General features: G+C 35.1%; 2 protein-coding genes across 4 annotated transcripts; both read right to left on the reverse strand.

The window, feature by feature from the left end:
- Positions 1–63: 63 nt before the first annotated feature.
- On the reverse strand, positions 64–11680 carry LOC117918549 (preprotein translocase subunit SCY2, chloroplastic). Of its 2 annotated transcripts, XM_034835279.1 has the most exons (14): positions 11451–11680; positions 9745–10266; positions 9096–9184; positions 8610–8689; positions 8396–8485; positions 6776–6867; positions 6180–6263; positions 3489–3630; positions 3032–3148; positions 2442–2571; positions 1307–1430; positions 1042–1148; positions 512–628; positions 64–425 (listed from the first exon to the last, which is right to left on the reverse strand). In XM_034835279.1, exons 1-13 carry the CDS (start codon positions 11644–11646, stop codon positions 539–541), a joined length of 1863 nt encoding a protein of 620 aa, XP_034691170.1. In that variant the 5' UTR covers positions 11647–11680; the 3' UTR covers positions 64–425; positions 512–538. The 2 variants fall into 2 exon arrangements, 1 of the variants encoding a protein (XP_034691170.1); XR_004651885.1 differs by lacking the exons at positions 64–425; positions 512–628; positions 1042–1148; positions 1307–1430 and adding an exon at positions 1889–1978 and having other exon boundaries at positions 2084–2571.
- Positions 11681–12398: 718 nt separating this feature from the next.
- LOC117917619 (ARM REPEAT PROTEIN INTERACTING WITH ABF2-like) lies at positions 12399–20297 on the reverse strand. Of its 2 annotated transcripts, none has more exons than XM_034833946.1 (19): positions 20013–20297; positions 19404–19564; positions 19074–19246; positions 18874–18994; positions 18723–18797; positions 18514–18608; positions 18212–18287; positions 17923–18030; positions 17008–17136; positions 16827–16895; positions 16593–16652; positions 16199–16322; positions 15930–16069; positions 14662–14725; positions 14054–14133; positions 13637–13701; positions 13413–13530; positions 13204–13328; positions 12399–12792 (listed from the first exon to the last, which is right to left on the reverse strand). In XM_034833946.1, the coding sequence occupies exons 1-19, from the start codon at positions 20242–20244 to the stop codon at positions 12693–12695; spliced, it is 2115 nt and encodes a 704-aa protein (XP_034689837.1). In that variant the 5' UTR covers positions 20245–20297; the 3' UTR covers positions 12399–12692. The 2 variants fall into 2 exon arrangements, with proteins under 2 accessions (XP_034689837.1, XP_034689836.1); XM_034833945.1 differs by having other exon boundaries at positions 16172–16322.
- Between the last annotated feature and the right edge of the window lie 6308 nt (positions 20298–26605).

A 26605-nucleotide genomic window follows, 5' to 3' on the forward strand; every position in this document is an offset into this window, starting at 1 on the left:
CTTCAAACAATCACCTGTTTTGAGTTCAGCAATGGATAAAATCAAATGGCTGAAACTACCATATACCAAGTCCATCAGAAAGCCCGTTACTATAGATTTAACTACAAAGTATGTATATAACTTGACAATTTTCATCTATATGAAATCTGGAATCCCCTGTTTCTGCGGTAGGAGGCAAAAGAACCCCAGCTGCATTGGTTGCTCTACAACCCAAATAAAAATAAACAATAATTTTTTAAGGTACAGAAGCCAGATAGAAAACCAAGGCTAGAGACCATGATCTTGGAATGAGATGGTGGATGATGACATTGTCTTTGTTGTTGCAATACCAGCTGCTCGGCTAAATCTGGAGTCTCGATTTAAAGAAGTGGGTGTTGATGGCAGGAGGTTCCCTTGATTAAAGACGGTGAATACTTTGTGTTGTACTGCATAAAAAGTAACTTTCTCCTTGATTATTGCCATTAGGGAAAGGGGGAAGTGCTTCTTAAATGTCTATATAATATGGTATTACCGCGAGTATCATTGGCCGCTTTGGAGGTCATACACCATACCGTCTTAGAGCTTTGCTCAAATCTGGCATTACGTTATATGCTTGATAAGATCTTCTGAGTTCAATGATGGAACCCACCTGGACGGATGGAAGACAGGTTCATCAGAAAAATTGCAGTTTGAGGAGTCAGAGAAACCATCTTAAGTAAAACCCTCATTGAAGTAGCGCCTAGTCATGATCTCCTACATGCAAGATCTTAGCATTTTTGAGAAACCATTCTAAACCTAGTTTCCAAGAAACTCAAGCCATAAAAGATCGGTGCTAACATACGAGTCTCAGGCTTAACACATGAGTTTTCAAACAAACATGTTAACAGATTAGGATCAGCTCCACAGGATGGAGTAAGAACGGGGAAAAACAGCCTTGTTCCTAAGCATGAAAATAAGATGCTCAGATACATGCCAGTGACAAAACTTTAGTTTCATTATCATTCAGTAGACCGATTCGAATGCACTCATATTAACAAGGCCTAAGGTTAGGATTGGACTTACAATGATAAGAACTGATGTAAACCCTATTGAAAATCCCTGATTGATACGGCGTAAATAATGATCAAGTATTGTTGACATTGTAGCCAAGAAACTGAGTAACAGCCCCCCTGCAAAATTTCACCATAGAAGAACCACCAAAAAGGGAAAGGCAAACCACCAAAAACAAACAACCAACAAAATACAGTGGTTAATAAATGGAACTAATGTTGGAATAAGCATAAACTACAGAATATGTTGATCATTATAACAATAGAACATTACTTACCCCAAAAACGTGTCGATGCCTGTATCTTTGTTAGGTATGCTATGGTGGCCTTTCCAGGCTTTATGTTTGGTATTCTGGCACCCATCTTATTTAAGTAATCAGCAATTTCCTTTGGCATGTTGGCCTAAATAGGAGTTTACTCGTTAAAAAATAGAAGGGCGCTTATTTGTAGACAAGAAATAAATGTATCACAACCAACTAATCATACTTCACTGATCATAATATATGTGCAATCACTGAGGTTTTCAGGACAGTTATATCTTTCAGAAACAAAAGCTAACAATAATTCACAAGGCATATCAATTAGATATGTTCATATAATCTCAAATTAACATTTTCACATTTACAACTTTAAACAGATCATATCGTTACTCTTAAAACAATAGATTGGTTAATCTTAAAATTCAAATACAATCTATTTATGATTGATCTAATGTGTTCATACATGGTAATATTCTAAAACAAAATATAAATTTATTTTGCATTTCAACTAAAAATTAAATAACAATCCTGGATATTGAATCAAAGCTTAGGAATTGCAGCCATAGTATTCAGTCACAACATTCACCAAAAGAAAGAACATTTTCTTACAAAAACAAGAGGTTACAGCCTCAAGGGCTGCAGAGGTCTGGCTCAGGTGGCAAGGGATTGGGGCAAGGGCAGTGAAAATTCCTGGTTCAATTTCATGTATCAACAAAAAAGAAAAGATTTACAGCTATAGAGGATGAGAATTCCTTTGACAAAAGAAAAAACACCAAGGAAGACAAGATAGATCACCAAAGCAAACCAATACAATGATGCTTTGCTAAAGCCCATATAAGGCAAGTGTACTGGTGTGCAACTATATTCGAAACCATTTGATCTTTGCATTTGTATAGATCTTGTTTTAAATTTCCAAACATCTGCAGAATTTATCATACTTGCAAGGACCAAAAATGACCTACAAAATGAAACTCTGAACCATGGATACAATGTGAGTAAATGAGTATATGGCAACAAAAACATAGTCTACAGTATTTGAATAAAATAGCATAATTTATTTCAAAACAAACATTGTCTGCAAAATTCAAATCAACTAATAAATAAAAATTTAGAATAACGCTACACGCTACAACAGGTTGAGAAAGATACTTACAATGTCAAATATATTGAAAACAAAGACAAAAAATGCATAAATTGAATAGTAAACCCATGGCTCTGCACCAATAGAAGTTTCAGGGTTCAATATCTCTTTGATGTGTTCCCAGAAGGGCGAACGTAGGAGACTGTAAAGAATGATTTGTATTAGTATAATAAATCATTTTATTAAACCAAGGTACTTAGTGCCTAAGGAAAAACAGTGCACCGCATTAAACAGAATGAGTGACATACTGGTTCAATGAAAAAAAGACGTAAAAAGGATCAGTAACATTGGTATACCAAAAGGCCTATGCATACATCATGCATCTTGAAGAGGAAGACATGATTTTCAATAAATCTCTTTTATGTAAAAGATTTTAGAAAGTTTAAATTACTGTGATCACCCAATTAGGACTATTTTTGTTTCTTTCTCTTAAATTGCCTCCAAAACTGGTATTACCAAATGGCAAGCACCAAATGATTTAGGCTTGCAGCACCAGAAGGAGGCTTTCACCATTCCTGGGACATAAGTAAATTTCTATTTGTCATCTAGAAATGGACAAATCAATGACATGAATACTTAAAGTTGATACTGGATGAAATAACCTTGCAAGAATGCTGGGGAATGCCAAGAGATAGGCAGTGGTGAGAACAGGCTGCATTCCTGATGGATTAATATTGAAGGGAATATAAGGCTCCACCTCTGTAATTGGAGAGTCATCTCTGTCCAAAACACAGGGATGCCAATAAGTGTCAGTACTTGTAGATCATATTACCAGATATTATTAGTTAATCTTAGAGCAACTATAATTGTACATACATAAGAACCTATTTTTTTATTTTATTTTTGATAGGTACATACATAAGAACCTATATTCTCCAGAAGTATAGAAAAATATCCAGTTGCCTTCCCGATCAATCATCTCAGGTTAAATTTTGAAAAGAGAATACATTATTATAATGTAAATTCATTTCTTTTACAGGATACAAAATAAATTTATTTAAATCATAAATTGCATCCAAGGAAAGAACTCCTAGGCCTTCAGAGAGGTGATGGGATTACCTTGTAGCAGAGGCAAGTTTGAAGCCATAGTACTGCAGCTTGATTTTCCTGCAACCCTCAGTTACAACAACAGCCCACATCGTGACTATAGTGAAAACGCCTAATACTGCAAGGATATATGGCCACCAACTCACAGCACCACCTGCAGAATGTTAAAAGCTTGAAAACTCACAATCTAAACATAGAAAATGACAAAATACCTTATACCTTATCAAATTTTCGATATATAATATTTAACAAATTCTTGAATTTTTTAATCAATGGCGGAGGTTATGAGTATAACTTTAGACCTACTCCAAGAAGGAGGCCTTCTTGAAATCCTTGTTGGCACAGTCACAGCATGCAATGGGGATGTAGCTTGTCACAATGTTGGACTTTTCAAATAGCCTTAATTGTGATTAGATAGGTCTTCTTGTGGGCTATCCCATCTTTTATTAAGCCTTTTGTATACCATCTGTGTACATTGAGTGCACCTCTTTTGCTAGGCACCGTCCTGTTAATATATTTTTTATTTTTCTATCAAAAAAATGTATTGCTTTAAGCGTTGCACTCCCCTCTCCATAATGAAATATTATGATAGTACACTTCCAGTATAAATAATAAAGGTTACAAGTGCTATAGGGTGTATTTATATGCACGTCATCAATCTTTTCTTTTTCTTTTTTTTTCCATTTTTTGATAGGCAAATGAGTAAATATATTAAAAGCACCTAAAAGGAGGCACACCAACATACACACAACATATACAAAGGAAGCCTAGACTAGGCATCATCAATCATTTATAAACATACAAAATATTAAGTAATTTCCTAGGAAATCCTCATGTTACACCCCTCTTTCCCTACCCCATGTATGCATTAGCACAAGCCTCTAAAAGCGAATAGCTGCCTGCAAGTTCAATTCAGCACCTACTTGAAATCCCTTTTGTAGTTTGTACATGTAGGAGAGAAAGAGGTGAGGGTTGTGCTTATGCAGCCGCCAGCCCTAATTTGGTATCTTTTGTATCTAGCAAAAATTCCAAGCATATATTTTTACTTGCACCTCACTTTTCATTCCTCTCCTATGTTTGTCAAGCTTCTAGCCTCAAAATCCAGAGCCAGCAGACAAACTAGCTTTTAAGTTTTCCCAGGTGTACTAAAATAATAAAAAAGGAGAAACAATCTATGGAGAAAGTGAACATGGCAAGAAGGCTTGGACTTTTGCATAAAATTTATTGGTGTTGACTTCATCCAGAAGCATGAGATGGTAAGCACATGTTTATACTGAGAACCAAACTAATAAAATAACTACAGTAGCTATATTGGATGATTATTTATATCCCCAACCCACTTAGGCATGGATATTTGCAGCAAAGCCCAAATGCCAAATATCAGCACATACCAGCTACATTTGAAATGTCACCCTATATTCCTAAAATAATGAGAAAGGAATGCATTCACTGTAGTGACTGTATAGCACAAGAACGCCATGACAAATCATACACAAATTCTAGTTTAGAGTCTCTACAGAAGCACACAAAATGGAAATAGATATTCAGACCAAGTAATAACTTAAGAAAGTACTGGCTTCTCTGACTATTTTTGTTCACATCCCCAACCCACTAACATGCATGAATATTTGCAAGATATAACAATGTTTTTTTTTCACAAAATTTTAATTAACACCAAACCCCTGAAATAGGTTTGAGGGGACCAGTGATTTATCTTTTAAGCAGACTCACAATAGACAACCAACTCACTATCAAGAAATAAATACTCTTTTTTTCCTTTCAGGCTCCTTCTTGGAGTGCTATCTTTGGAACCAAGCAAAGAGTTGGAAAGAACAATAGTGTAGAACCTTGCTTCATCAGATGCCAGAGTAAAGGGGAAAGGACCACTAATGCTTCACAAATAACAGTTGTTATTGAATCCAATTTCATAAGAACCAACAAGCTGAACTAGAGCTGTTTGAAAGATAAAGAGGTATCTGAGCCACTAAGCTGAATTTGAGTATATTTAAACATGAACATATGTGGAATCAAATCTATATCTTGAGAATTTCATTCCATGTTAAATCAAAATTTGCTCACTACAAGTGGAATTCAAATATGCCACTTTATAAAATTTTATGGGAACATCACTTTGAGCCATTAAAGGTTCTAAAAGTTCGACTTCAGTCAAACTCTATTCATTCCAAAAGTACTCCAAATTTATAGAATTTTACTAAAGCTTATAGAAGTGCATAAGTTAAGACCTTATATGCATATTGTCTATCAAGAAAGCAATGACAGAACAAAAAAAAATGTTTTAAGCATCCCATCATTGTAACACTTAAACGGGGAGAGAACTTCACAGTACAGAACTAGAATTCATGTTCTGCAGTTCTTTTTCTGAGATTGTCAGGATTTTACTTGCCTCCATTGATGCCAATCAAGTACACAACTGACCAGCAGCAATTGCTGAAAATATGTTAATATCAGAATGATAACCAATCAATGTGAGATCAGTTTCTGTTTCTCAAGTTAACCCAGGGTTTATGGCTTAGTTATTTCAATGAATGACGAGAAAGCAATCTTTGACGATTTTAAGGACCAGCACACCATCACTAAATCTAGCATTTCAAACTCCAGAACTCACAAAAGGGGGGAAAAGCAACTAAAATAAAAGCCCCATCATATTGAAGGATCATGATAATGTAGTTTCTTGCAACCAACCTGATAGCTGAACCAACATCTTGTATAACGTGTCCGTATATCCAGTCAAAATTCCCACACATATGATTAGAGATGATCCTTGACCTGAGGTATGCATTACCAATCAGAAGTTAAAAAAAACCCAAGCCCATGATTAAAATTAAATTGATTAAACAAAACTTTCATGCTAGATCAGTCATGGGCAAACAAGACCAATGCAACAGGAGTGGTGTAAGGCTTCATCACCTTAAGAAAATGTTGTTCATAACAGAATCTTATAAAAAAATATAGAATTAACTGGTGGGCCATCAATCCTCCCTTCCCATCCATCTTTTACAGTTTTGAAAATTCTTCTTTCCAATTCTACAGCTATAGTTAGTGGACCATTCTTCTTTTCCTATAAATGAACCCAGAGACATCACAAGCATGACTTACCAAGAACTACCCAGTAAAAAGGTCCAAAAGTACATGACAACAGTAAAACTTGAAAAACCAGCTTAATTGGCTACCAGATTCTACAATGCACATACTGTGATTATGCGATATGAAAAGTTAAAGAAATTTATTAAAAAAGAGTGACAGTAATAAATATGTGAATCAGAATGCAGAGGAAATACCAAATCCAGATTCTGATATTTTGTCACAGATCCATGTCATAGTCATTGCACCACATACTAAGAAAAGAGTTGTAACCATCACATGCTTGACCCTGAAAATACCATCAAGTTGCAACAAATCCAATTTCTTTCAAAAACAATTAATTGAACTAAGCAAACATATCTTAAGTTAGCAAGAAAATATTTATCTGTTAACTCATTAAAATCATCAATAAACAAGAAGCTGTGAAATATTAAATTGAATAAAAAAAACATAAATCAAACCAAAAAAAGAAAAAAAGAAAATTTTGCATATATAGCAATATAATTTGTGCAAGCTGAGCTGGCTAAAAGAAAGCAATTTAAACAACCTAGGTAAAAGAGGAAATTTATGGCCAAATCCTCAGGAAATGTGTTTCCAATTTCTATTTCTCATGAAAATCTGTCTTCCCATTTCAATATCTCATGAGGCGTCCCAAGTCAGCCTCACCAGTTGAAAGACATTTGAAAGGATAATCAGCCATACGTTGTTCAGATTATCAAATGCAAATGTCTATCATGAGAAATCAAATGAATGGCATATGATGTGCCACTTGAATTTTACATAACATATAAAAGAAAAAATAAATCAATCAATCAATCATAAAATTGAGTCAAAATATTTTGTATGCTCAACTACTCAATATTAAAAATCATCATTATCACTTTATCACTTTTTTGAATTAGTAAATCAAGTCGTTTAATTCATAAATGAAAATGATACAGTTTTCTAGCATAAGAGAATAGGAAGACATGGTGATCCATTGGGAGATATAAACATCCAAAACTGATCTGATAGAAAAAAAAACAGCAATTCAGGTCACTTCTCCACATAATAAGAACAAGAACAAAACTACAGGAAAGCAGCACAAGCTGATCCATTCACATAAAAGAATTAAGAGTAATTTGCTAGTTACTGCACAAAACTAAATATCTTAACAATCAAAATTCACAGGCTTAGTAATAAGGAACATATCTGTCTATTGGTAGTGTTGAAATTTTCCAGCCCCATTTCTATTATTTATGGATTTAAGTTTTTTAAGAAAACCCTTGTAGTAAAAGGATTTATATCCTTTTTCCAACAAAAAATTAGGTTTATGAACTTGATAAGTGTCTGTAGGCCACAAGTGGAATACTCATGAGATGTAGATGACTTGTAAGGGCTTCACAGGGTGTGTAGAGAGGTGAGGAAGAGAAGAGGGTTTTGTTTCAAGGTGGGCATAGACACCATGGAGCAGGGAAATAGAAACTACTTTGAGGCTTGTGTTTAGTGCCATGTATTCTCTATCCCCTGTAATTTTGTACTGTTATAGCAGATCATCTCTTCTTGTCAAATACTTTATACATAATATTTTCCATACTGCCCATCAAAATGCTTAACTGCATGATAACTGTCATACTAGACAATATTAAGTACTAGATGAAAGTCATCACAAGCATCTTATTGCTGCAGATTCTTGTCAGCATTATTTTGTTTTCATAACCAATCTCTAACTCATGTTAATGCCTAATGCACATATAATTAAATTATTAAAATAGAAGAAAAAACATTATTGAAAATGGGAGTCATTATTGAAAATGAGATTCTTGATTCTAAATTACCTGTGACTAGCTGCATAGACTGAATATGTAAGCGAATAACAAGCAAGTACAAGAGCCTCTAATATTGCAAAGCCAAGTGAGATCCACCATCTGAAATTAATAACAAATCCATAAGGTTTGCAACTTACATTATACATTAGATAAAAACAGTATTCATATTGAATTTGAATAGCCAGGACTCGTCTCACTGCTTGAGATGATTAACTAGACACACATATAACTCTTAATCTTCTCATGGCCGTCCAAGCCTTCTTTCCGCAGCTTCACTAAGGAAGGAACAACATGACAAAGTACCTGTGCACATGATTCATTATGTTAACAAAATGAACGCATGACAAGAGAAACTTTGGCAGAAAGCATGTCTTTAATGAATACTGTTTCTTTATAAAGTAATGAAGCAAGAGCTTTGAATGGAAATATATAGATAAAAAGAAATAGCTTAATGAACCTGTGTATTAATTCCATGATTTCATGCTAACAAATATTATTGTAACAGTGATTCAAAGATAATCTATGCATACAGGCTTGTATCTTGTTAAGTTTGTGGCCTTTCTGTCTATTGTTAATCACTGAACCCTCCAAGTTACTAATTCAATGTACAACACCAGGATCTCACAACATGTTTTGAGAACATGGGATGAATAAAAATAGAACATTGAAGAAACACAAAAGCAAATTCAGGTGTATGAAAAAAGTAAACCTGCATAAGAATGGAGGCTGCTATCTGAGGACTGATTCCAAGCTGGAAAAGGGACAGCTTAAGCTCTCCTGCAAAATCACCAAGTTCATCTGCCAAAAACAAAGTGTGAGTGGCTAACAAGGTAAGGAACAAATAGAAATAACAGCTTTTCCTCCCCCTAATCAAAACAGAATTAGTACTAAATTATTAAAAATCATTGTAATAGCTAGTAGTTTAGATATTTAGTTGGGTGGTGAATTCATGCAAATTTTCTCAATTTCCCATCTCATGTCATACCTAATAGCAATTACGAACCTAAGTTATGTCGGTATCATATATACATGTGCCTCTTCTGAAGCACTGGGACATTTTCAATCTTCAGAGGAAATGTGATGAACCTCAAGTCTTTGTAACTTGAGCTTTTCATGCTTGAACTTTCCAGATTTGTCATGTCTCAAATTTATATGCTTTCAAAATTGGTTCCTTGCTTAATTCTTGAGAGGATTTCTCCGCAGATTTATAAACACCCTTCGTTCTTGACCTTTTGTTGATCAATATTACACAGGCTTTCAGTAAAATATATTAATGCAACTAAAATGGCTATTAAGTAAATACACAAGACATTCAGTTCAATCACACACATCTACATGGATATGTGTATGTGACTCACCAACGGATCCTGAAACAAAGCTAAGATAGTCCTCAGGCATCAGCCTTCTATCAAACCCGGGTAAAGGAATGAAATATCCAACACGACTAATTACAAGCAATACTGCTGTCACAAATAATCTCCGTCTTATCTCACTCTTGAAAAAAGATTCAGCAGCATTATTCAGCACAGAACCCAGCCGTGCAAAATTCAAAAATCTATTTCTGAACATTTTAGTTCTGGGCTGTAAGGTCTCTGAGTTATTAACATCGTGGGGGCCAAAGACATCTGATCCATCATCATGTCTTTGTGGAAATAATTCATCATTTACAGACTGCAAAGGTGTTGCCTCAGCATTCAAATAGTCACTTCGAAGCTGCTCTGAAAAATTAACACACAACTTTTTGTTTGCTCTGGACAAGAATGGTCTGCTTAACAGCAAAAAACGCCTTGCACTAGATTCTGACGAGATCAACTTAAGGGAAACATTGGTTCTAGCGTAAAATGGACAACATAATTGGAGACCATGTTCAACCTGTCCACCTGTATGTCAGAAATAAAAGTGTTACAAATTAAACTCAAGTAAATCAGCATATGCAAATGTTAGTATGACGAAAATAAAAATATATCATAACCCAGTAAGCATACTGCATATCCCATAATGCAAGGCCTGAAACACATAAGTATTGGAGCATTTTAAGTTTCTCAGAACAAAAATCTAGGGTATCCCACATTGCAATCGGGTGGAAAACTTCATTCGCTACACATTTCCCTGCACTAATTGAGAATCAAAGATGACACAGGGCCTGTTTGGTGGGAAATGATAACAGTTACCTGTTCTGAAAACAGATAAAAAATAATCAAAAGGAAAATAGAGAACATGTTTGATGACATGTTTTTAGAAACAGTAAAATGGATCATTGTTTTTGGCATTTTAAAAATTGTAAGCACCTTAGCAATTTAAAAAAAACTAAATATGAATATGTTCATTATTTTCATTTTAAAAATGAAAACAATTACACAACTGCTGCAAAGAGGCCTGCTGAATACCATATGCCAAATGCCACTCCAGTAGCCATTAGACTTATCCTATTGCTAGAAATCCAAACCTTCTTACATGGCTGACTGATTTTAACTCTATTTCACAAATAATACTCACCACAAAACCACTAACAGGATCAACACAAACAGAAACAAAACTGCAAAATATAAACATCCAGCTTCCCTAACACAGAACAAATACTGGACCAATTTAGAATTTCATAAACTTTCACCATGCAAGCCTCTGAAATCAGTGTCACCGAGTAAAAGACTCGTTCCGAAACCCTAGAACCCCTCTCCACCGCCAAAAACAAGATCCTAACGTCCAACAGAAGGTACCATTCACAAGCATAAACAGAAAAAACAAAACAAATTAAGCTCACAACAAGTTTCAAAGGAAAACAACATCATGAAGTTACAACCGAGAGAGTAAAGCTAAATTACCCCGTTTGGCGACCAAGAACAGCAAAGGAATTTTTAATCTTAGGGTTAAAAAAACATATGAAGGCAAATAGTTGTGTCAGAACTGAGTAGAGTGGAGGCCTTTGTGTTTGTCAATGAAAACAAATAATAACAATAATAATAATCCAACTAATAACAATAACAAAACAGAAAAAAGCTCAATTTCATTTGTTTTCTATCCATTTTCTTGGTCATTTTCTCGAGAACCAAACAGATGAACAGACCTGGAAATTTGAAGGGTTTTGGAGAGAAGAATCGGGGATTGAAATGATGAGAGCTCAGAAGAGTTGCTTCCATGGCGAGACTCGCACCGCTCAGACAGTCCAAAGTTGCTCTGGTACACATGAAAAAGCGAAAGTGCTCATCTCCATGCTCCAATCCTCTACTTCGCTGCTCATGTTCCATCCACTGAACCCGCATTTCTATTGGCAATTTGGCATTGGGTGAATGGCCGGTGGTGGGCCGCATCGTGCGGGTGGATGCAGGGGAACAGTGAAAATGAAAACTATAATACAATTAATTTATACCATATTTAAAATTTTAAAAGAATCTACCCGATAATGTTTTCGAACACACTTATTTAAAACAATTTTTAATTGTTTATATAAATAAAACTTTTTAAAAACTTAGAATTGAAAAGAAAATTTTAACTTATTCTTTTTAAAGGTATCATAGATGTGTATTTATGTTTTCAAATATTATAAAAACAATTGAAAACATCATAATATATTTTTAAAATAAATTCTCAAAAATTGTATTTATGTTTGAAAATTATATTTTATAAATATAAAACCAATTATTATACAATTCATACAAACATCATTTAAAAATTACATTTGATTTTCAAATATTAGAGCAGTTGGAAAAATAAATAAATAAAATTTTAAGCTAATATTAAAATTATCACTTTTAATATTAAGATGATATTTATTTTTTGATTAAATAAAAAAATTAAAATATTTAATTTTTCATATTAAATTAAAAATAATTTATTAACATCATCCAATATAATAAAAATAAATCTGTTATCAATAAATTCAATTTAATTATATTAAATGATATTAATAAATTACTTTTAATTAAATAAAAAAAATCAAATATTTTAACTTTTTTTTATTCAAAAAAAAAAATAGCTTAGATTTAATGTTTCTCTTTGCTCATTGACATGAAAATTGAAACTTCGTAGTTTTCTCCGTTGTCTCTTTTCCAATATCTGAAGCTCGTGGCTTGTTCAAAAACCAAACCCACTTTACATATATGTTCCCACTATCTGACCAATCTATATAATGAAAATGTAAGAGCATCCCAAGGTACGTGGCTACAACTACAAGTCAATACTACTCAAATTTACTCCTCTCATTCCCTCAACAACGAGGAAGAAGTTCTATTTTCTGTACATTCTTCATCCCTTGTCGAGAAAGTGTAGTCAAAAGATCAAAACCTAGGCTGAACCATTCGTACAAGCTTCATGTCGACAAGGTCAGGATTGGTTCGACCGGCTTGGTAAGTGCTTCTCTGAAGAATTTGCGGATTTCTGGTAATATACATTGGATCAGACGAGAGCACCTGCATTTTTTTTGTACATAATAATTAGATATTAAGATCCTGCAGAGTGGTGAAAGCCCTCCAGTCAAACTTTTATAATGTTGATCACCATATGTTTGAATTGATTTAAGAATTCATGGTCCAAAACTGATGGGGAATGAAAATGGTACTGGGGCACTACAAGAGGAATAATGTAACGGCCTACTGAAGTGTGCTTGGAGAATATCTGTGGAGGAAACTCATGTCTTCATTGAATTTGTTTGACGGATATTGAGGAAATGAATAGATTTCAAATGTAAAAAATCCCTGGATGTTCTTTTAAGTTGTAAGAGAGAAATAGGCTTTAAAACAGAGCAACAGTCTATGTTTGACTTCATTCAATAAAATAAATCTGTGGAGGTATTAGTGGCTCAGAGGAACGAGAGAACATACCATGGCTTAACAGTCAATTTCTCAAAGTGCTCCAAAATATACAGGATGCAAGTGTGTCTCAGTGTCATTGCGTTAAAGGCCTCTGATAACTCATACATGAGCGAAACATTTTCCACAGAAATGTCCTGAAGAAGATAATGAGTAGGTTTTAGACCAACATGTGTTCTACAAAATGAAAAGGCAGTTATCCAACTGATTTCTTAGCTCACCTGTGCAATTGCATATTCACAGAGACGCTTAAGTCCTTCTAAAAGATACTGATCAGCAGCTCTGAGAAGATCCTGTGCAATATCTAAATTGACATCCACTGATCCTGTGTATATGTATCTGCAAGCATAAGATAAAAAATAGAAATAGTGAAACATCAGCATATTGTGGGGAACAATCAATGCCTTTTCCTTTTTAATAACATGGCAAATCTAGAAATTCTGACCTCATCATCAACTCAAAGACATCCCATCTAATATTGGGGATCTCTATGTCTTGAGCATCCTTCTCCTGCAATTGATATTCAAAACTACCATAAATAATAACCCAAATCTTCATCAAGTCATGACCCTTTTCTACATTATGGCTCACAGAATTGTTGCTGCCCAAGTAGGGGCCCAATGGATTGCACAAGTTTGATGGCTTTCTTTAATAGTAGAGCCAGCTTACTGACTTAAGGACCCATGTAATGGAAGAGGGGAAATCTCCCACACAAAACACAGATATTTGTATTCTAGTTTTTTGCTTTTTTTCATGATCTTCAAAATAATAAAAGGTGGGGGAGAGGTAAAGTTAAGGTAAAATCACAAAAGCATTAACATTGGACCAAAAAGAGAGTGCTTTAAAGGCAGTAGATGCTCACCCGGTAACCTCCATCAAACATAGCACGAAACGCATCAGAAGAAGCAAGTAGACAAATTCTGTGAGCATAGAACCGTTTCCCTGGTAAAAGGAAAGCACAATAAATTTAATGTGATAAAGAACATAGATTAAAGATTCAAATATTTTTTTTTTTAAATAGCATAACCTAGCAGTCTCAAGTGCCAATATCAGCCAGACTAGAGCAGCCTTAGATAACCTCTAGGCAAAGCAAAATAAAGAGCCTAAGAAATAAAACACTTGAAAAGAGTGAGTGCAGTAATGCTTGGAAGCTTTACTGTACAAGCTCAGTCTAATTCTTAGCCATGGGGATCTTAAGTCCCTAATGTGTCAAAATCTCCAAATTGAAAGCTAGACTGTACACCAAAACTTTTACTGTCACTACACTTGCTTTCCTTAAATGTTGTCTACTTTTGCCTCTTTATTTCACTTCTTTTGCTTAGACAATACTCAAGGCCGCTTGAGCCAAAGCTGAAATGGGCACTGAGAGTGTTTGGGATCGCCCCAATGCTGCATGGATTTTAAGTAGGGATTGCAGTACATAACAAAAATACAAACAACAAAATTTGGAAGTGATAACAAGTTTACTACCTTCAACTAGGAATGTAACATCAGAGAGTGTAGAATTGTTAACATACTGCTCACCCAAATACACCTGCAACAAAATTGAAAGGCTTAATAGAAAACCTAAAAATTGTTTGAGTCCTTTAACATCCAAAAGAATAAGATCGTTGGAGTAAAACAAAAGAGATGACATTTGCTAACCATTCTTTTCAAGTAATACTGATTTAATGCTCTTGACAGAAATAATGAGGTAATGACCATCCACATAGATGAACCTCTAAACAGACAACAAAAAGGAAGTCTACTTCTCTGTTTTAGGAGGGAAGAAACAAGTATTCATAACAAATGATCATTTTCAAAACATCAAGGGGAAGAGAAACACAACAGCATGTAACATCAGCGGGCACAAAAATGATGGGAAGGGGAAAGGAAAGAGCCATAGTGAAAACCTTCTTCTGTGTACTTTTAGAACACTGATCAAAAAGATTTACATGAACTGAAATTGAGAGAAGATATCAACACTTCAGACCCTCCAGGAAAGAGTAGATGCAGAAGTTTTGAAACCACTCAAAACTCACAAACACTAAATAACTAATAAAAGTATTGCTTCTCAACCAAAGTCGCTGGACTGAACAAAGGAAAGAAATTTCAGTACTTCCATAACCAACATGGAGGTCCAATGTGCATTATCACCATCATGCTACAATCAATAGTTGGACAATTTCCTTTAAAAATGACAGGGAAATAGAATCACTGCGACTAATCTTGGACAAATTTATGGCTGGTGAAACTATAAACTAAAATAGTTAATTTTGGTTCACGACCATAAGAACTATAAGTCAAACTACTACGACAAATCAATATAAATATTGTAGCTTTAAATTAAAGATGACTGAAACAACCCAAAGTAATGAACCAATATCTGTGTTGCCAACCAAAACATCATTTGGGATATAGGAATCCCAAACATATTATAGCCCATATTAATACAAACTTAAGTACTATAAGACGCTCATAACAACTGTGAGTGTTACAGGACAGCAAGACTCCACATAGTTTTTTACCAGACAATGGAAAAAAGATCTTCAATATTTTGCATGAGACAATGATTGAGAATTCAATTAACAGAACAAGAAATAATTCCATGAATTAATTCAAATCACAAACATTTAATTAAAAACTAAATATCTTTTTTTATTTCAGTTCAGGACTGCATGTCATGCTACCCTATGGCCTCAACTTGAACACAAGAATGCACCTACCACAAACAGATAAGAAACAAGGAGAAAAGATACCTGGGGTGTTGGTGATAGAGGAGCTGCATCCACAACACAGAGTGAAGTAGCTTTGTTAGCCAACTTGTACAATGCCACTGAAGCATCTTGTTGGTGCTTCACGCTTGTAGATTCAAGAAGCTCCAACAGCAACTCTAATCCTGCAAAAACATTTTGCATATAAGCCACAATCATTACAAAATCAGAATCCAGACTCACTGAATAATTAGAATAAACTTCTGTACAAGACAGAAAATGCTGACCAAAAGAGTTGGCATAGTGATTTATACCATGGCCATCAATAAAAATAATTTTTTGATGTTCAAGGGAACACAGATGAGCAAGAGCCAGAACAACTCGTCTTTGTACAGACTTCTCTGCTACCCTCATTAGATATAATAGATGGTTCAATACCTGTTAAATAAAGCAATAAAGAAACAGTAAATATCAACACCAAGCAATGCCAAAAACCAATTTGACATCAAGGAGAAAGAATTCAAGCCTGATAAGGTAGCACAAGTTTATTTCTTAAGTTTTAATGCTTGCCCCAATAAAATATATAATAAATCTTAATAAGCCAATGAATAAACTAGTTGTGTAAGGGAGAGCAGCTAACTGGCAACAAATGCAAAAGAACTGGATGAAAAAAAACCAAAGAAGTCTAGCCCATAAAGGAAAACTCACTCGTCCATGAATCTTCTCCTCTAATCTTTTCAATGTCTTTGCCACACAATCCTTAGTTGGCTGCAAGTACATCAGCAGACAACTGAGAAACTATGATTAAACAGGAATAAAGGGAGACAGGGGAGGGAGTGATGATTTTTCAACTCTATTCAGCTTTGAGGAGAAAATCAAAAATCAAGAACCTAGAAGCAGCAATTTAAGTAAACTGTAAAATGAAGTAAGCATGTAGCATACTTGGGCATTGAATACCCCCTCTTGAAGTTTTTGAACACCTCCAACCCTGACAAGGTCTGCAACATTATCCTACAGAAGAAACTTTAAATTAGCTCCACTACATTCCCATTTTAAGATGAGTAACTTGAGAACAACAATCACAACTACAGATTGAATAATGATCCCATGAGTGTTATAATACCTCATTATCTGCAAGACCATACAGAGCAAATGCAGCATTGTGTTGAAGAGATCCATTTCTTGAATCAAGAAGCTTCAACAATGGCACCATACCTCCATTATGAGCAATTCCAGCTTGGTTGTGATGGTCCTAAAAATGATTACCTTTTAGTAAACCAAGAAAAATCCTTTGTCGAATTTTTTCAACTATGTCAGCAGATTTCCATAAGGATCAAATTTTCTTCAGTCATTATTAAGCACCAATAAAGGAAAATATCAGTCTCTGTAATCAAGTACTTCAATAGTAGAAAAAAAAATAGAAATTTAAGCTTGCATTGGCAACCATTTACATTACTTTCACAAGCATTTAAATGTTAAAACTTAAAAGAAGATAAAGAAAAATATAAGAAAATTTCAAGTTTGTGAATCACATGATCACAAGCCAACATCAAGTGGTTACCTCATGAGGAGCTACCTCTGCCACACCCACAAATGACATAAACTTAACTGTTGCATTACATTATCCCAAGAAAGGGAAAATCTAATTGTCTGCACATTTGGGATTTGCTATGATGGATACTGAAGAGAATCCAAAAACATCAGTATAATAGCAAGCAGCCACAAGTACGAACTCTAAGACTGAAATGCATTCAAGTGCTCATTCATACATCAAAAACCCATCTGAAGGTTATTATCACAACCAAAAGACAATGAACGAGAGAAAGAGGCTTTTCATACTGCATGTAAAGACTAGTAATACTTATCTAAAGCAGCACCCAAGGAGAATGCTATTCATATTTCATAAAAAAAGAAAATGAAAGCAGTGACAATAGCTGAAAAAATGAGATCAGCCAACAATATGATAGCTAAAACTGTGTTACAATTACATCTGTATATCTGTTTAAGCACTGCACGATGAAATCAGAGAAGTAATAACCTGTGCCAACCTCCCTAGAGCAAAAGCTGACATTTCCCTAAGCTGCACATCAGGAGACTGGAGCATATCAATTAATGGTTGGACAGCACCTCTCTGTACAATGTGTGCCTGCATGAACCTCATGTTAGAACATCACTCAATAAAAAAAAATATGGGAAAAAAAATCCATGATACTAAAAGAGGGATATGAGGACAAAATCAAGGGATCAGTTATTATGGCATTTCTCCTTGAGTATTGACATAGAAGTTTTACAATTCAAGGGAAATGAGGAAAGATTATTTAATCCACCTTGCAATCTGAATCAGCAGCAGCAAATTGCCCAAGTAACAAAGCTGCCTCTCTTTGGCTCTCAGAACAGCTGGACCTGTCATCAAAATTACACTTGAAATTTGGAAAAGAGAAAGGCACCAAGAAAAAATGAATTCTGTGTAAACTTCATGGACGATTTGCAGACAATTAGAAAGGAATTTCAACCATGTAACAAACAGAGAAAAAAACAAAAAACAAAACAAAACAAAACAAAAAAAAAAACCCTCTAAGAAGCAGTCATAGAAACTGGAAGAATAACATAATGAAAGAATCAGCAATACCTGAGCAACTCAATAACAGGTTGTAAAGCTCCAGCAAGAAGGACATCTTTCTTTATGTTGGGGGATGAGTGAACCAGATTCCCAATCACACCAATCTGATAGACTCCAAAACAATCAGCTAATACTGAAGACAATGCAAAGTACAGGAACAAGATTCCCAAGATAATCAAAGCAAAAGTTCCAATTAAAATCTTATGATGAGAGCTAACCGCTTCATAGTGTACACCCGTGTCCTCAGATCTGAGCATTAGAATAAGCATAGGTAAAGCATTGCACTCCACAATCTGCAAAAGTGTAATTTCATGTCACTAACAATAGTTATGATCCCAAGAGGATTCTGAACAAGGAAAAGTCAATAACCTGATTTTTATTTTCATCATTTTTAAATGCGAGGGTTCGCAAAGCTCCTGCAGCTGCTTTCTGAACCTTTGTGTCAATGAATTTAAGCAACTCAACAAGGGGCGGGATACCACCTTCAATCCTGAGTATAGAACTAAATCTGTCACAAAAAGGCACGATGGTGTACATGTGGCAACTAAAACGCATGCAAGGAAGCAAACCTGACACGGGTTTTGATGTTACTGTTCTCATGAGCTAGGTTTGTTATTGCATCGGCTGCTCTCCTTACAACACTATTGACAGCCCGAGTTTTATAACCAGACCTATGCCTCTTTAGGAGTTCCACAAGATGAGGCAGAGCCCCTGCATCGACAATGAGTTGTTGATGCTCTGGCTGCTCGATAAAACAATCAATGTGAGTAAAGGACCAGTTTTGCTAAGTGTTTGTCCTATGAAACTGGAAAAAGCATCTGGCCAAACAGAATATAACAACAAAATGAAAAAACTTGGAATTAAATTAATCAAGACTAACTATGAGCGAAGTTTATTACCTTTACAGCAAGGAGTCCGAGTGCAAGGGCACACCCTTTCTCAACCTCATGCTCAAATGGAATCGGGCTACTGTCACCTTCTACCAAGGGTGGAGGTGACTGAAGATGCCCAACCAGAGCCGGCACAACTTGGCAATCAACAATCACATTCGCAATTTCATCTGCAAGGACACGAATTATCAAATTTAAAACCTAATTCTACAGATGACTATCAAGGAAACATATAGATAAATGAGAACCTGAAATTGGAATTTCATTCATAAGATTCTAAATCTCTTTTCATTTATTTTCGTCTACTTTCTCAAAACAGAAAGGATCCTAAATCCCGACCAGAACCCAATAACTATACCCGATATATTAACAAAGCAACAAAATATAACGAAAAATGACGAAACTGATATGAAGAATCCAATAAAACATAACCCTCCACCCAATTTAACCCAGTGCAACTAGCAAACTCAGCTTAAGTGAATATTCATTGTAAAATCAAGACGAAACACCCCGAAAACTTAAATTTCCTTTTTCCCCCCTTTCCCTCCGTTTTCTCAGAAACCAAACGGCACCAAACTCTAACAACACGAATAGAGAAGTAATTAATCGGTTCATCACCGTTCTTTGCGAGTTCGGTCAGAACATGAACGGCGCGCTTAGCAGCGGATCGATCGGCTTCGGACGAAGAGAGAGCAGAGTTGAGAACGCTGACATGCGCGCTGACCTCGCGCACCAGTTCGCGAAGCGCGTGGGGTTGTGAGAGAGCATCCAGTCTGCCATCCTCTTCGAACTCCTCTTCGAGCTTTCGCTTCAGGCTCTTCCTTGCAGACGCTACTCCAAGCTTTTCCATGGTGGCGATGCCAGAGAAGATCTGCGTATCGGGGAGATGAAATGAAGAGTTTCGGTTTCGCTTTTATATGGCGGGAAATGAGGGCGCGCCCTTTTTTTCGAATGAGTTGTTCCCATCTGGCGCTCCCGCCAAAGAATTTGTAAATTTAGGGGAGTGGCGGTGAAACGAAAAGTGCAAGGTGGCATACGATGATTCGATGTAAAAAATATATATTTAATAAATAAAAAATAAAATCATTCCATATATTGGCTGACACGTGTACACATCCATTCCACATCGGTCTTATTGCTTCGTCCCTTATACATTTCATTGTTCTATAGCTTATTTCAATATTCTACATATGATTATACCTTAATCTTTGAGCCATTAAAATATTTTGCATATGATTTATACCTTAATCATTGTATCATTATATAGTGGTTCAAATTTTATGAAATTTGGGGACGAGAAAATTGAGAAGAATAATATAATGAAACAAAATAGTGAAGAAATTTTTATATGTTTTTTTTAAAATCTTATTTGGTTACTTTTTGAAAAGATAATAAAATCAATGAATTAAAAACATAATGGTTTTTTTCAAATTAAGGGGTCATTTGGCCACGTTTTAAAAAAAAATGTTTTTAAGTGTAAAAAAAATGATTTCTTAGTGTTTTTATACAAATGAGGGTGATTGTTTTGTTTTTAAAAAAATAAAAATTATAAAAAAATTTAGAGTCTGTTTGATCATGTGATTTAAAAACAATTTTTTAAAATAAAAAATAAAAAACCGCTTTTAAAATTTTATAACCTTGTTGAATGTTGTTTTTTGAAAACAATTTTTAAATAACAAATAAAAGTTGTTCTCATTGGCTTTTAAAAACAAAATGGAAACTTTGGGTTTATTTTGTGTTTTTTTTTCTAAAACTTGTTTTTAAATACACTTTTTAAGTTAAAAAATAAAAAATAGTTTTAAGAAATAAATTTTAAAAAATATGATGAAATGAACCCTTATTTTTTTATATTATAATTATTTGAAACAACAAATTGTTAGACCAAACAATCATTAAAATACTAAAAAAACCAACAAAAAAAATAGGTCCTTGTTATAAAATATGAGAATTTACCGGATTATGGGAACTTATGGATAATCATCCATATTGATGTATATCTCTCTGTGACTCCATGAAGATACCTCTAATGAAAATATATTTTATTCTCTTCCTACATTATGATTTATCTTTTTTGTTTTCTTATTCTTTCACTTTATAATTTTACAACACGCTATCAGCACGACTAGTCTCTATAAAAATAATAAAAAGATTTTTATTTATTAAGAGAAATAGAAAGATGTTATCATTTTCAGAAAAATAAAAAGACTATTCTCTATTATTTCTCACAAAAAGGTGTGTCATAAACTTATATCAAAATTTTATACTTTATCACCATTTGACTCTATTTTCATTTATTTTATTTGAATACATAAATATGTACAATCCCTATAACCCGAAGTTATGGGATAAATTATTAATTATAAATTATAAGATAAATTCATAATCAAAAGTTATGAAAAATATGTACAATCCCTATAACCAGAAGTTATGAGATGAATTATAAATTATAAGATAAATTCATAACTAGAAGTTATGAAAAATATGTATAATCCCTATAACCAGAAGTTATGGGATAAATTATAAATTATGAGGTAAATTCATAACCAAAAGTTATAAAAAATATGTGCAATTCCTATAACCAGAAGTTATGAGGAAAAATTACAGAATTACAGATATATGACCAGAAGTTATGTATATGATCTTTAATTATTTATTTTTAATTATACGGTATAATTGGATGTTATACCAAACAATATTATATAGTCAAGACCCCGCATTTTGGTGTTCATGCGTTTCCCACTCGATGACGAGCTCGATTTTTATTTTGAAAAATTGGTTTTATTTGATTAAGAAAACTGACTTGGAGTCGCCACTTATTTTTGTTTTATTTTTAAAGGGTAAACAAAATAAGAAAGAAAAACCCTAGGTGTGACTCCTTATTTTGGAAAATGTGGTCTGTGAAAAACCAGATCGGGTTCGGGGGTCAGGTTACTCATCGGGAAGGTACGGTAAATACCGTAGCACCCCTCTAAGCCCCTAAAGTCGGGTCTCTACTAATAAAATGAAGCAATCGTGACATCTAATGAGAAAACCAATGAATACTCAAATCGATCATGCACGTATGAGAGTCAGAAAATACATATGAATTAACCAGAGTGAAAATGAGCGCGTACCTGGGCAACGAACCTTCATGCGCTATCAAGAAAAAGGGTTAGCACATAATTAAAGAATAAACTCAAGCATGTTATAGAGCAGAATAAATCAATCATGAATAGCAATCAAATCAACCAATCAATCGATCATAAAATCCCATATGTCGGGCCCCCACCAAAGCCCATTTTATATTGCATGAATCAATCCCATAAATTCCATTATTCGGAATTAAGGAAATTAATCTTTGCTTTTTTTTTTTAAAACATTTTAAAAGATCTTGAAAGATTTGAAAATTGCTTGCCGAATAGAAAGTGGAAGCAAATTTGATTAAAAATGTAATTTTGGGGACCTAAAAAAAACTAAGGACGAAAAACTAAGGAGAGTTGGAATTATTTGAAAACCACAATTTGAAAAAGGTTATTTACAAAATGGAGTTTGGAAGAATTATTTTTAAAATTAAAGAATGAGGAAATAAGAGAGAGCAATGGCAGAAAGACAGGTGGCCTGAAGATGGCCATGCAATTCATGCACAAGTGGACGAAATAGGAATTGACGACCACGTAGGTGTGAATCTCAGAGTGTTACTGCGTTTGCTGTAGCAATAACCCAGCTTCAATTGAGTCATGTGAGCTGATTTTCAGAAGGAGCAACTGAATAACTTTCGGAAACTCTATCCTCACTGCCACAAAATTCATCTGGTGTAATCTCCAAGCCCGGAGCGTCATCGGTGTAGAACCGGAGCAAGTTGCTTCAGCTGCTGCCACTGCCGGACCTGCCGGAGTCACCACCAGGGCCAAGGGAATGTAAGCACCAGCACCAAGAGTGACTCAGTTCAGTCTGAAGTTTTGGTCAGAATTTGGCATCAATGCGCCATAGTAAGTCTGCAGGATCCTTTCTGCTGCGGCACGTGTAGCCAATTCAATAAATCCATAGTCCTCGCATTGGCCAGTTTGCTTATTTTAGATATCCTTCGTTGAAACCACCTCTCCGGTCTGAGAAAAGCATTCCCACAGATAGTTCTCTTCCATCCACGGCTGCAAATCTCCAATCCACAGCGACCAAATCTCTTCGGGATTGCTCACTTGCAGCGCGGCCACATACTGCTGCTACTAAGGTGGTGGCGCCATCTGGGGCTGGGCCTGGGACGTCGGAATCAGCGCCTGTTGCTCCCAAGCTGGTAGGGATTGTGTCTGTTGATGCTGCTGCGGAGGTGGCATCATCATCCACTGCTGCGGTCTATGGAAGATGATCAAGCCCGTGAATGTGACCTTTGAAAGTTTACTGTGAGGACGTCTTGCCCAACTTCTCAACCTCTACATTATTATTTTGCTACTACCCATTATTACAAAGGTAGCGTCTCAGCCGCAAGGAAAGGGAGTGGACGTTGTGAGTCTGATGCTGTGATTTTCGTCTTACAGCAACCTTATGATTGAAGAGCACCCGTGTTACCCATAGCTAGGCAAGAGGATGGCCTCATTCTTCTGGTCAATCTGAATCATGCAGTCTCCTGGAGGGCAGTCATTGCAGTTGACGCAGCTCCAACTATCCCAATGAAATGCTTGTAACTGTAACAAAGGACCCCTAATTTTCAGAGTAAAAACCAACAACCCGGACCCAGATTCCCCCACACCGTTTCCGGAACTAGAAAAGAGGTCTGAATTTCCAACTTATTGATGGCCCAGACAGTACCCAGTAGCCACCAGGACGCAAAACTCGGTCAATTTCCATCAGTTATACTCCATCATAAGCAGTCCATGATACAAGACATTTGGAGTAGTGTGCCATATCAAAAGATCTTGATGGGTATGGTTGGACTAGCGCTTCGATGATGGCGGAGGCGTTTCGCCGCCGACGGCGTCGTTTGAGGACAGTTTTACTTGCTTTATTTTGTGTAAACTCTCTCTGAAAGATCTGGGTGAACAAATCTTAGCCTGAAGACATGTATCCTTATAGGAGCTCATAACCAGATCCGAGTCTTTTCCTCACATCCCATGCATTTAGATAAGAGCCACAAGAAGGAAGAAACCATGGAAACAGAGCATAAAAGAAACAAGGTAAAGAGGTCATCAAATGAGGCTCCACTCCATGAGTTATCAGTGAGCCTGCTAACTAGGTGGGAAAATCCATGTCAATATGAACAAGTCATGATTCTCAAGCATTTCACAGTGGAATTGAAACAGAGTGAGGTCATCTTCTAACAAAACCCAAAATGAATGAGAGACAAAAAAAACTATAACAATAAATCCACATTCATCCCATAAAATCAATAGAAATCAAACAATGGGGATATCCACACTCAAGCCATCAAACAATACCCAGAAACAGCAGGAAGAATAATGGATCAATTATCATAATAAGAAAAAGATTGGAAAACCATGATAAACTTACTTGGAGATCCTCCCTTGTCTTCTCTAAAAACAGCTACACCTCTCTCTCTTCTCTTTCAGTTCCTCCTTTCTCTTTCTTTCTTGTTTTCTTCCTCTGTTTCTTCTCTCTCTCTCTCTCTCTCTCCCGTCTAAAGCTCTTTGGTTCTCTCAGCTTGCTTCTCCAGAATGGATACCCTCCTTTGCAATGGAAAAACACCCACAAAACCCCTTAGAAAAATCTCTCACAGTCGTCAATGGAGGCCTATCCTTTCTCCTACCAACTTTCTGTTCTCTCCGGAAAAAAAAAAAAAAAAAAACTCCCACTCTCTGGTTCTTCTCCTCTTAGCAGCCTGCTCACTGCAAAATCAGCCCCCCCACTCCAAAAAAGTATCCTCCCCCTTTAAGCTCTCTCAACCTCTGCTCTGTAACAGAAACGCCGCTCTCACTCTAGCTCACATAATCTCCCCCTTCTCTCCCTCTCAGACCTCTCCCTTTTCTCTGTCTCCGTCTCTGTAACAGCTCCCTCAACCCCTGCTCTCTAACAGAAACGCCGCCCACTACCCTGCAGCTCCCTAGCTAACAGAAACCTCTGCCATATCTCTCAACAAACACGTCCAAAAAGCAACCTCCCCTCTGCAGCTGCCCCCACGCTCCTCCATAACGGCCTGAGGATTTTAGAATATCTCCATGCCACGTGTCAAACTCTCACTCGCTCCTCAATTCCACTACTCTGATTCCCAGCAGCCATCCACGAGCAAACAAGTGGTCTCTCAAAGCTCCTCCACGTGGCAAAAACAGCTGCAGCAAAGAATGACCTAAATGGGGGTCTACAAATATTATATAGTCAAAAGCTATAAAATATATAAATAAATAAATGTCCATAACCCGAAGTTATATACAAATCTACATAATGAAAGTTCATAACCCGAAGCTATGCACAAATCTACCCAATGAATAGTTCATAGCCTAAGTTATGTAGAAATTTAAATATTTTATTGTTTTGACAAAATAATCATGGTCTGCAGCTATGAAATATATTAACTTTTAATTTCTTTTAATTATATTGTGTAACTAGAAGTTATACATAAATAGTTCATAACCTGAAGTTATGTGCAAATTTGAATATTTTATTGTCTAAACAAAATAATCATAACTCAAAGTTATGAAAATATTGACTTTTAATTTTTATTTCGTACTCACTTATTTTTCACAACAGGAATTATGGAAAATAATTTTTATTAACAATTGTTTCATAACTAGAAGTTATGCATACAATTTATAATTCTCTTGTATAACAAAATTGTCGATGAACAACTATGTACCTAGAAGATACATAATTTTTTTAAATTTTGTTATATAACCAAAAGTTATATAAATATTATCATTCATAACCCAAAGTTATGAAAATAAAAAAATTAATATTCCTTGTGCTAATCAAATGTTATGCCAAACTTGTTAATATGTACTTTCTTATAGTAAGAAGCTATAAAGAACAAAACTGTTAACTAACAATTCTGTACAACTTTATGAAATTTATATAACCAAAAGTTATAATGGAATATATTATAGCTTGAAGTTATGATAATAAGCATATAGATAATATTTACATATTATCAAATGATTAATATTTTGTATATCAAGTTATACAAATACGTAAGTGTTTGATAATTTTTATAAATTTTTATTATTAAAAGTTATATTGTCATTAGTAGATAAATTTACATATAGATGTGGAATTTCGGATTGCATGAT

The sequence above is a fragment of the Vitis riparia genome, chromosome 7, assembly GCF_004353265.1.
Source record: "Vitis riparia cultivar Riparia Gloire de Montpellier isolate 1030 chromosome 7, EGFV_Vit.rip_1.0, whole genome shotgun sequence".
In the NCBI taxonomy this organism is placed as follows: domain Eukaryota; kingdom Viridiplantae; phylum Streptophyta; class Magnoliopsida; order Vitales; family Vitaceae; genus Vitis; species Vitis riparia.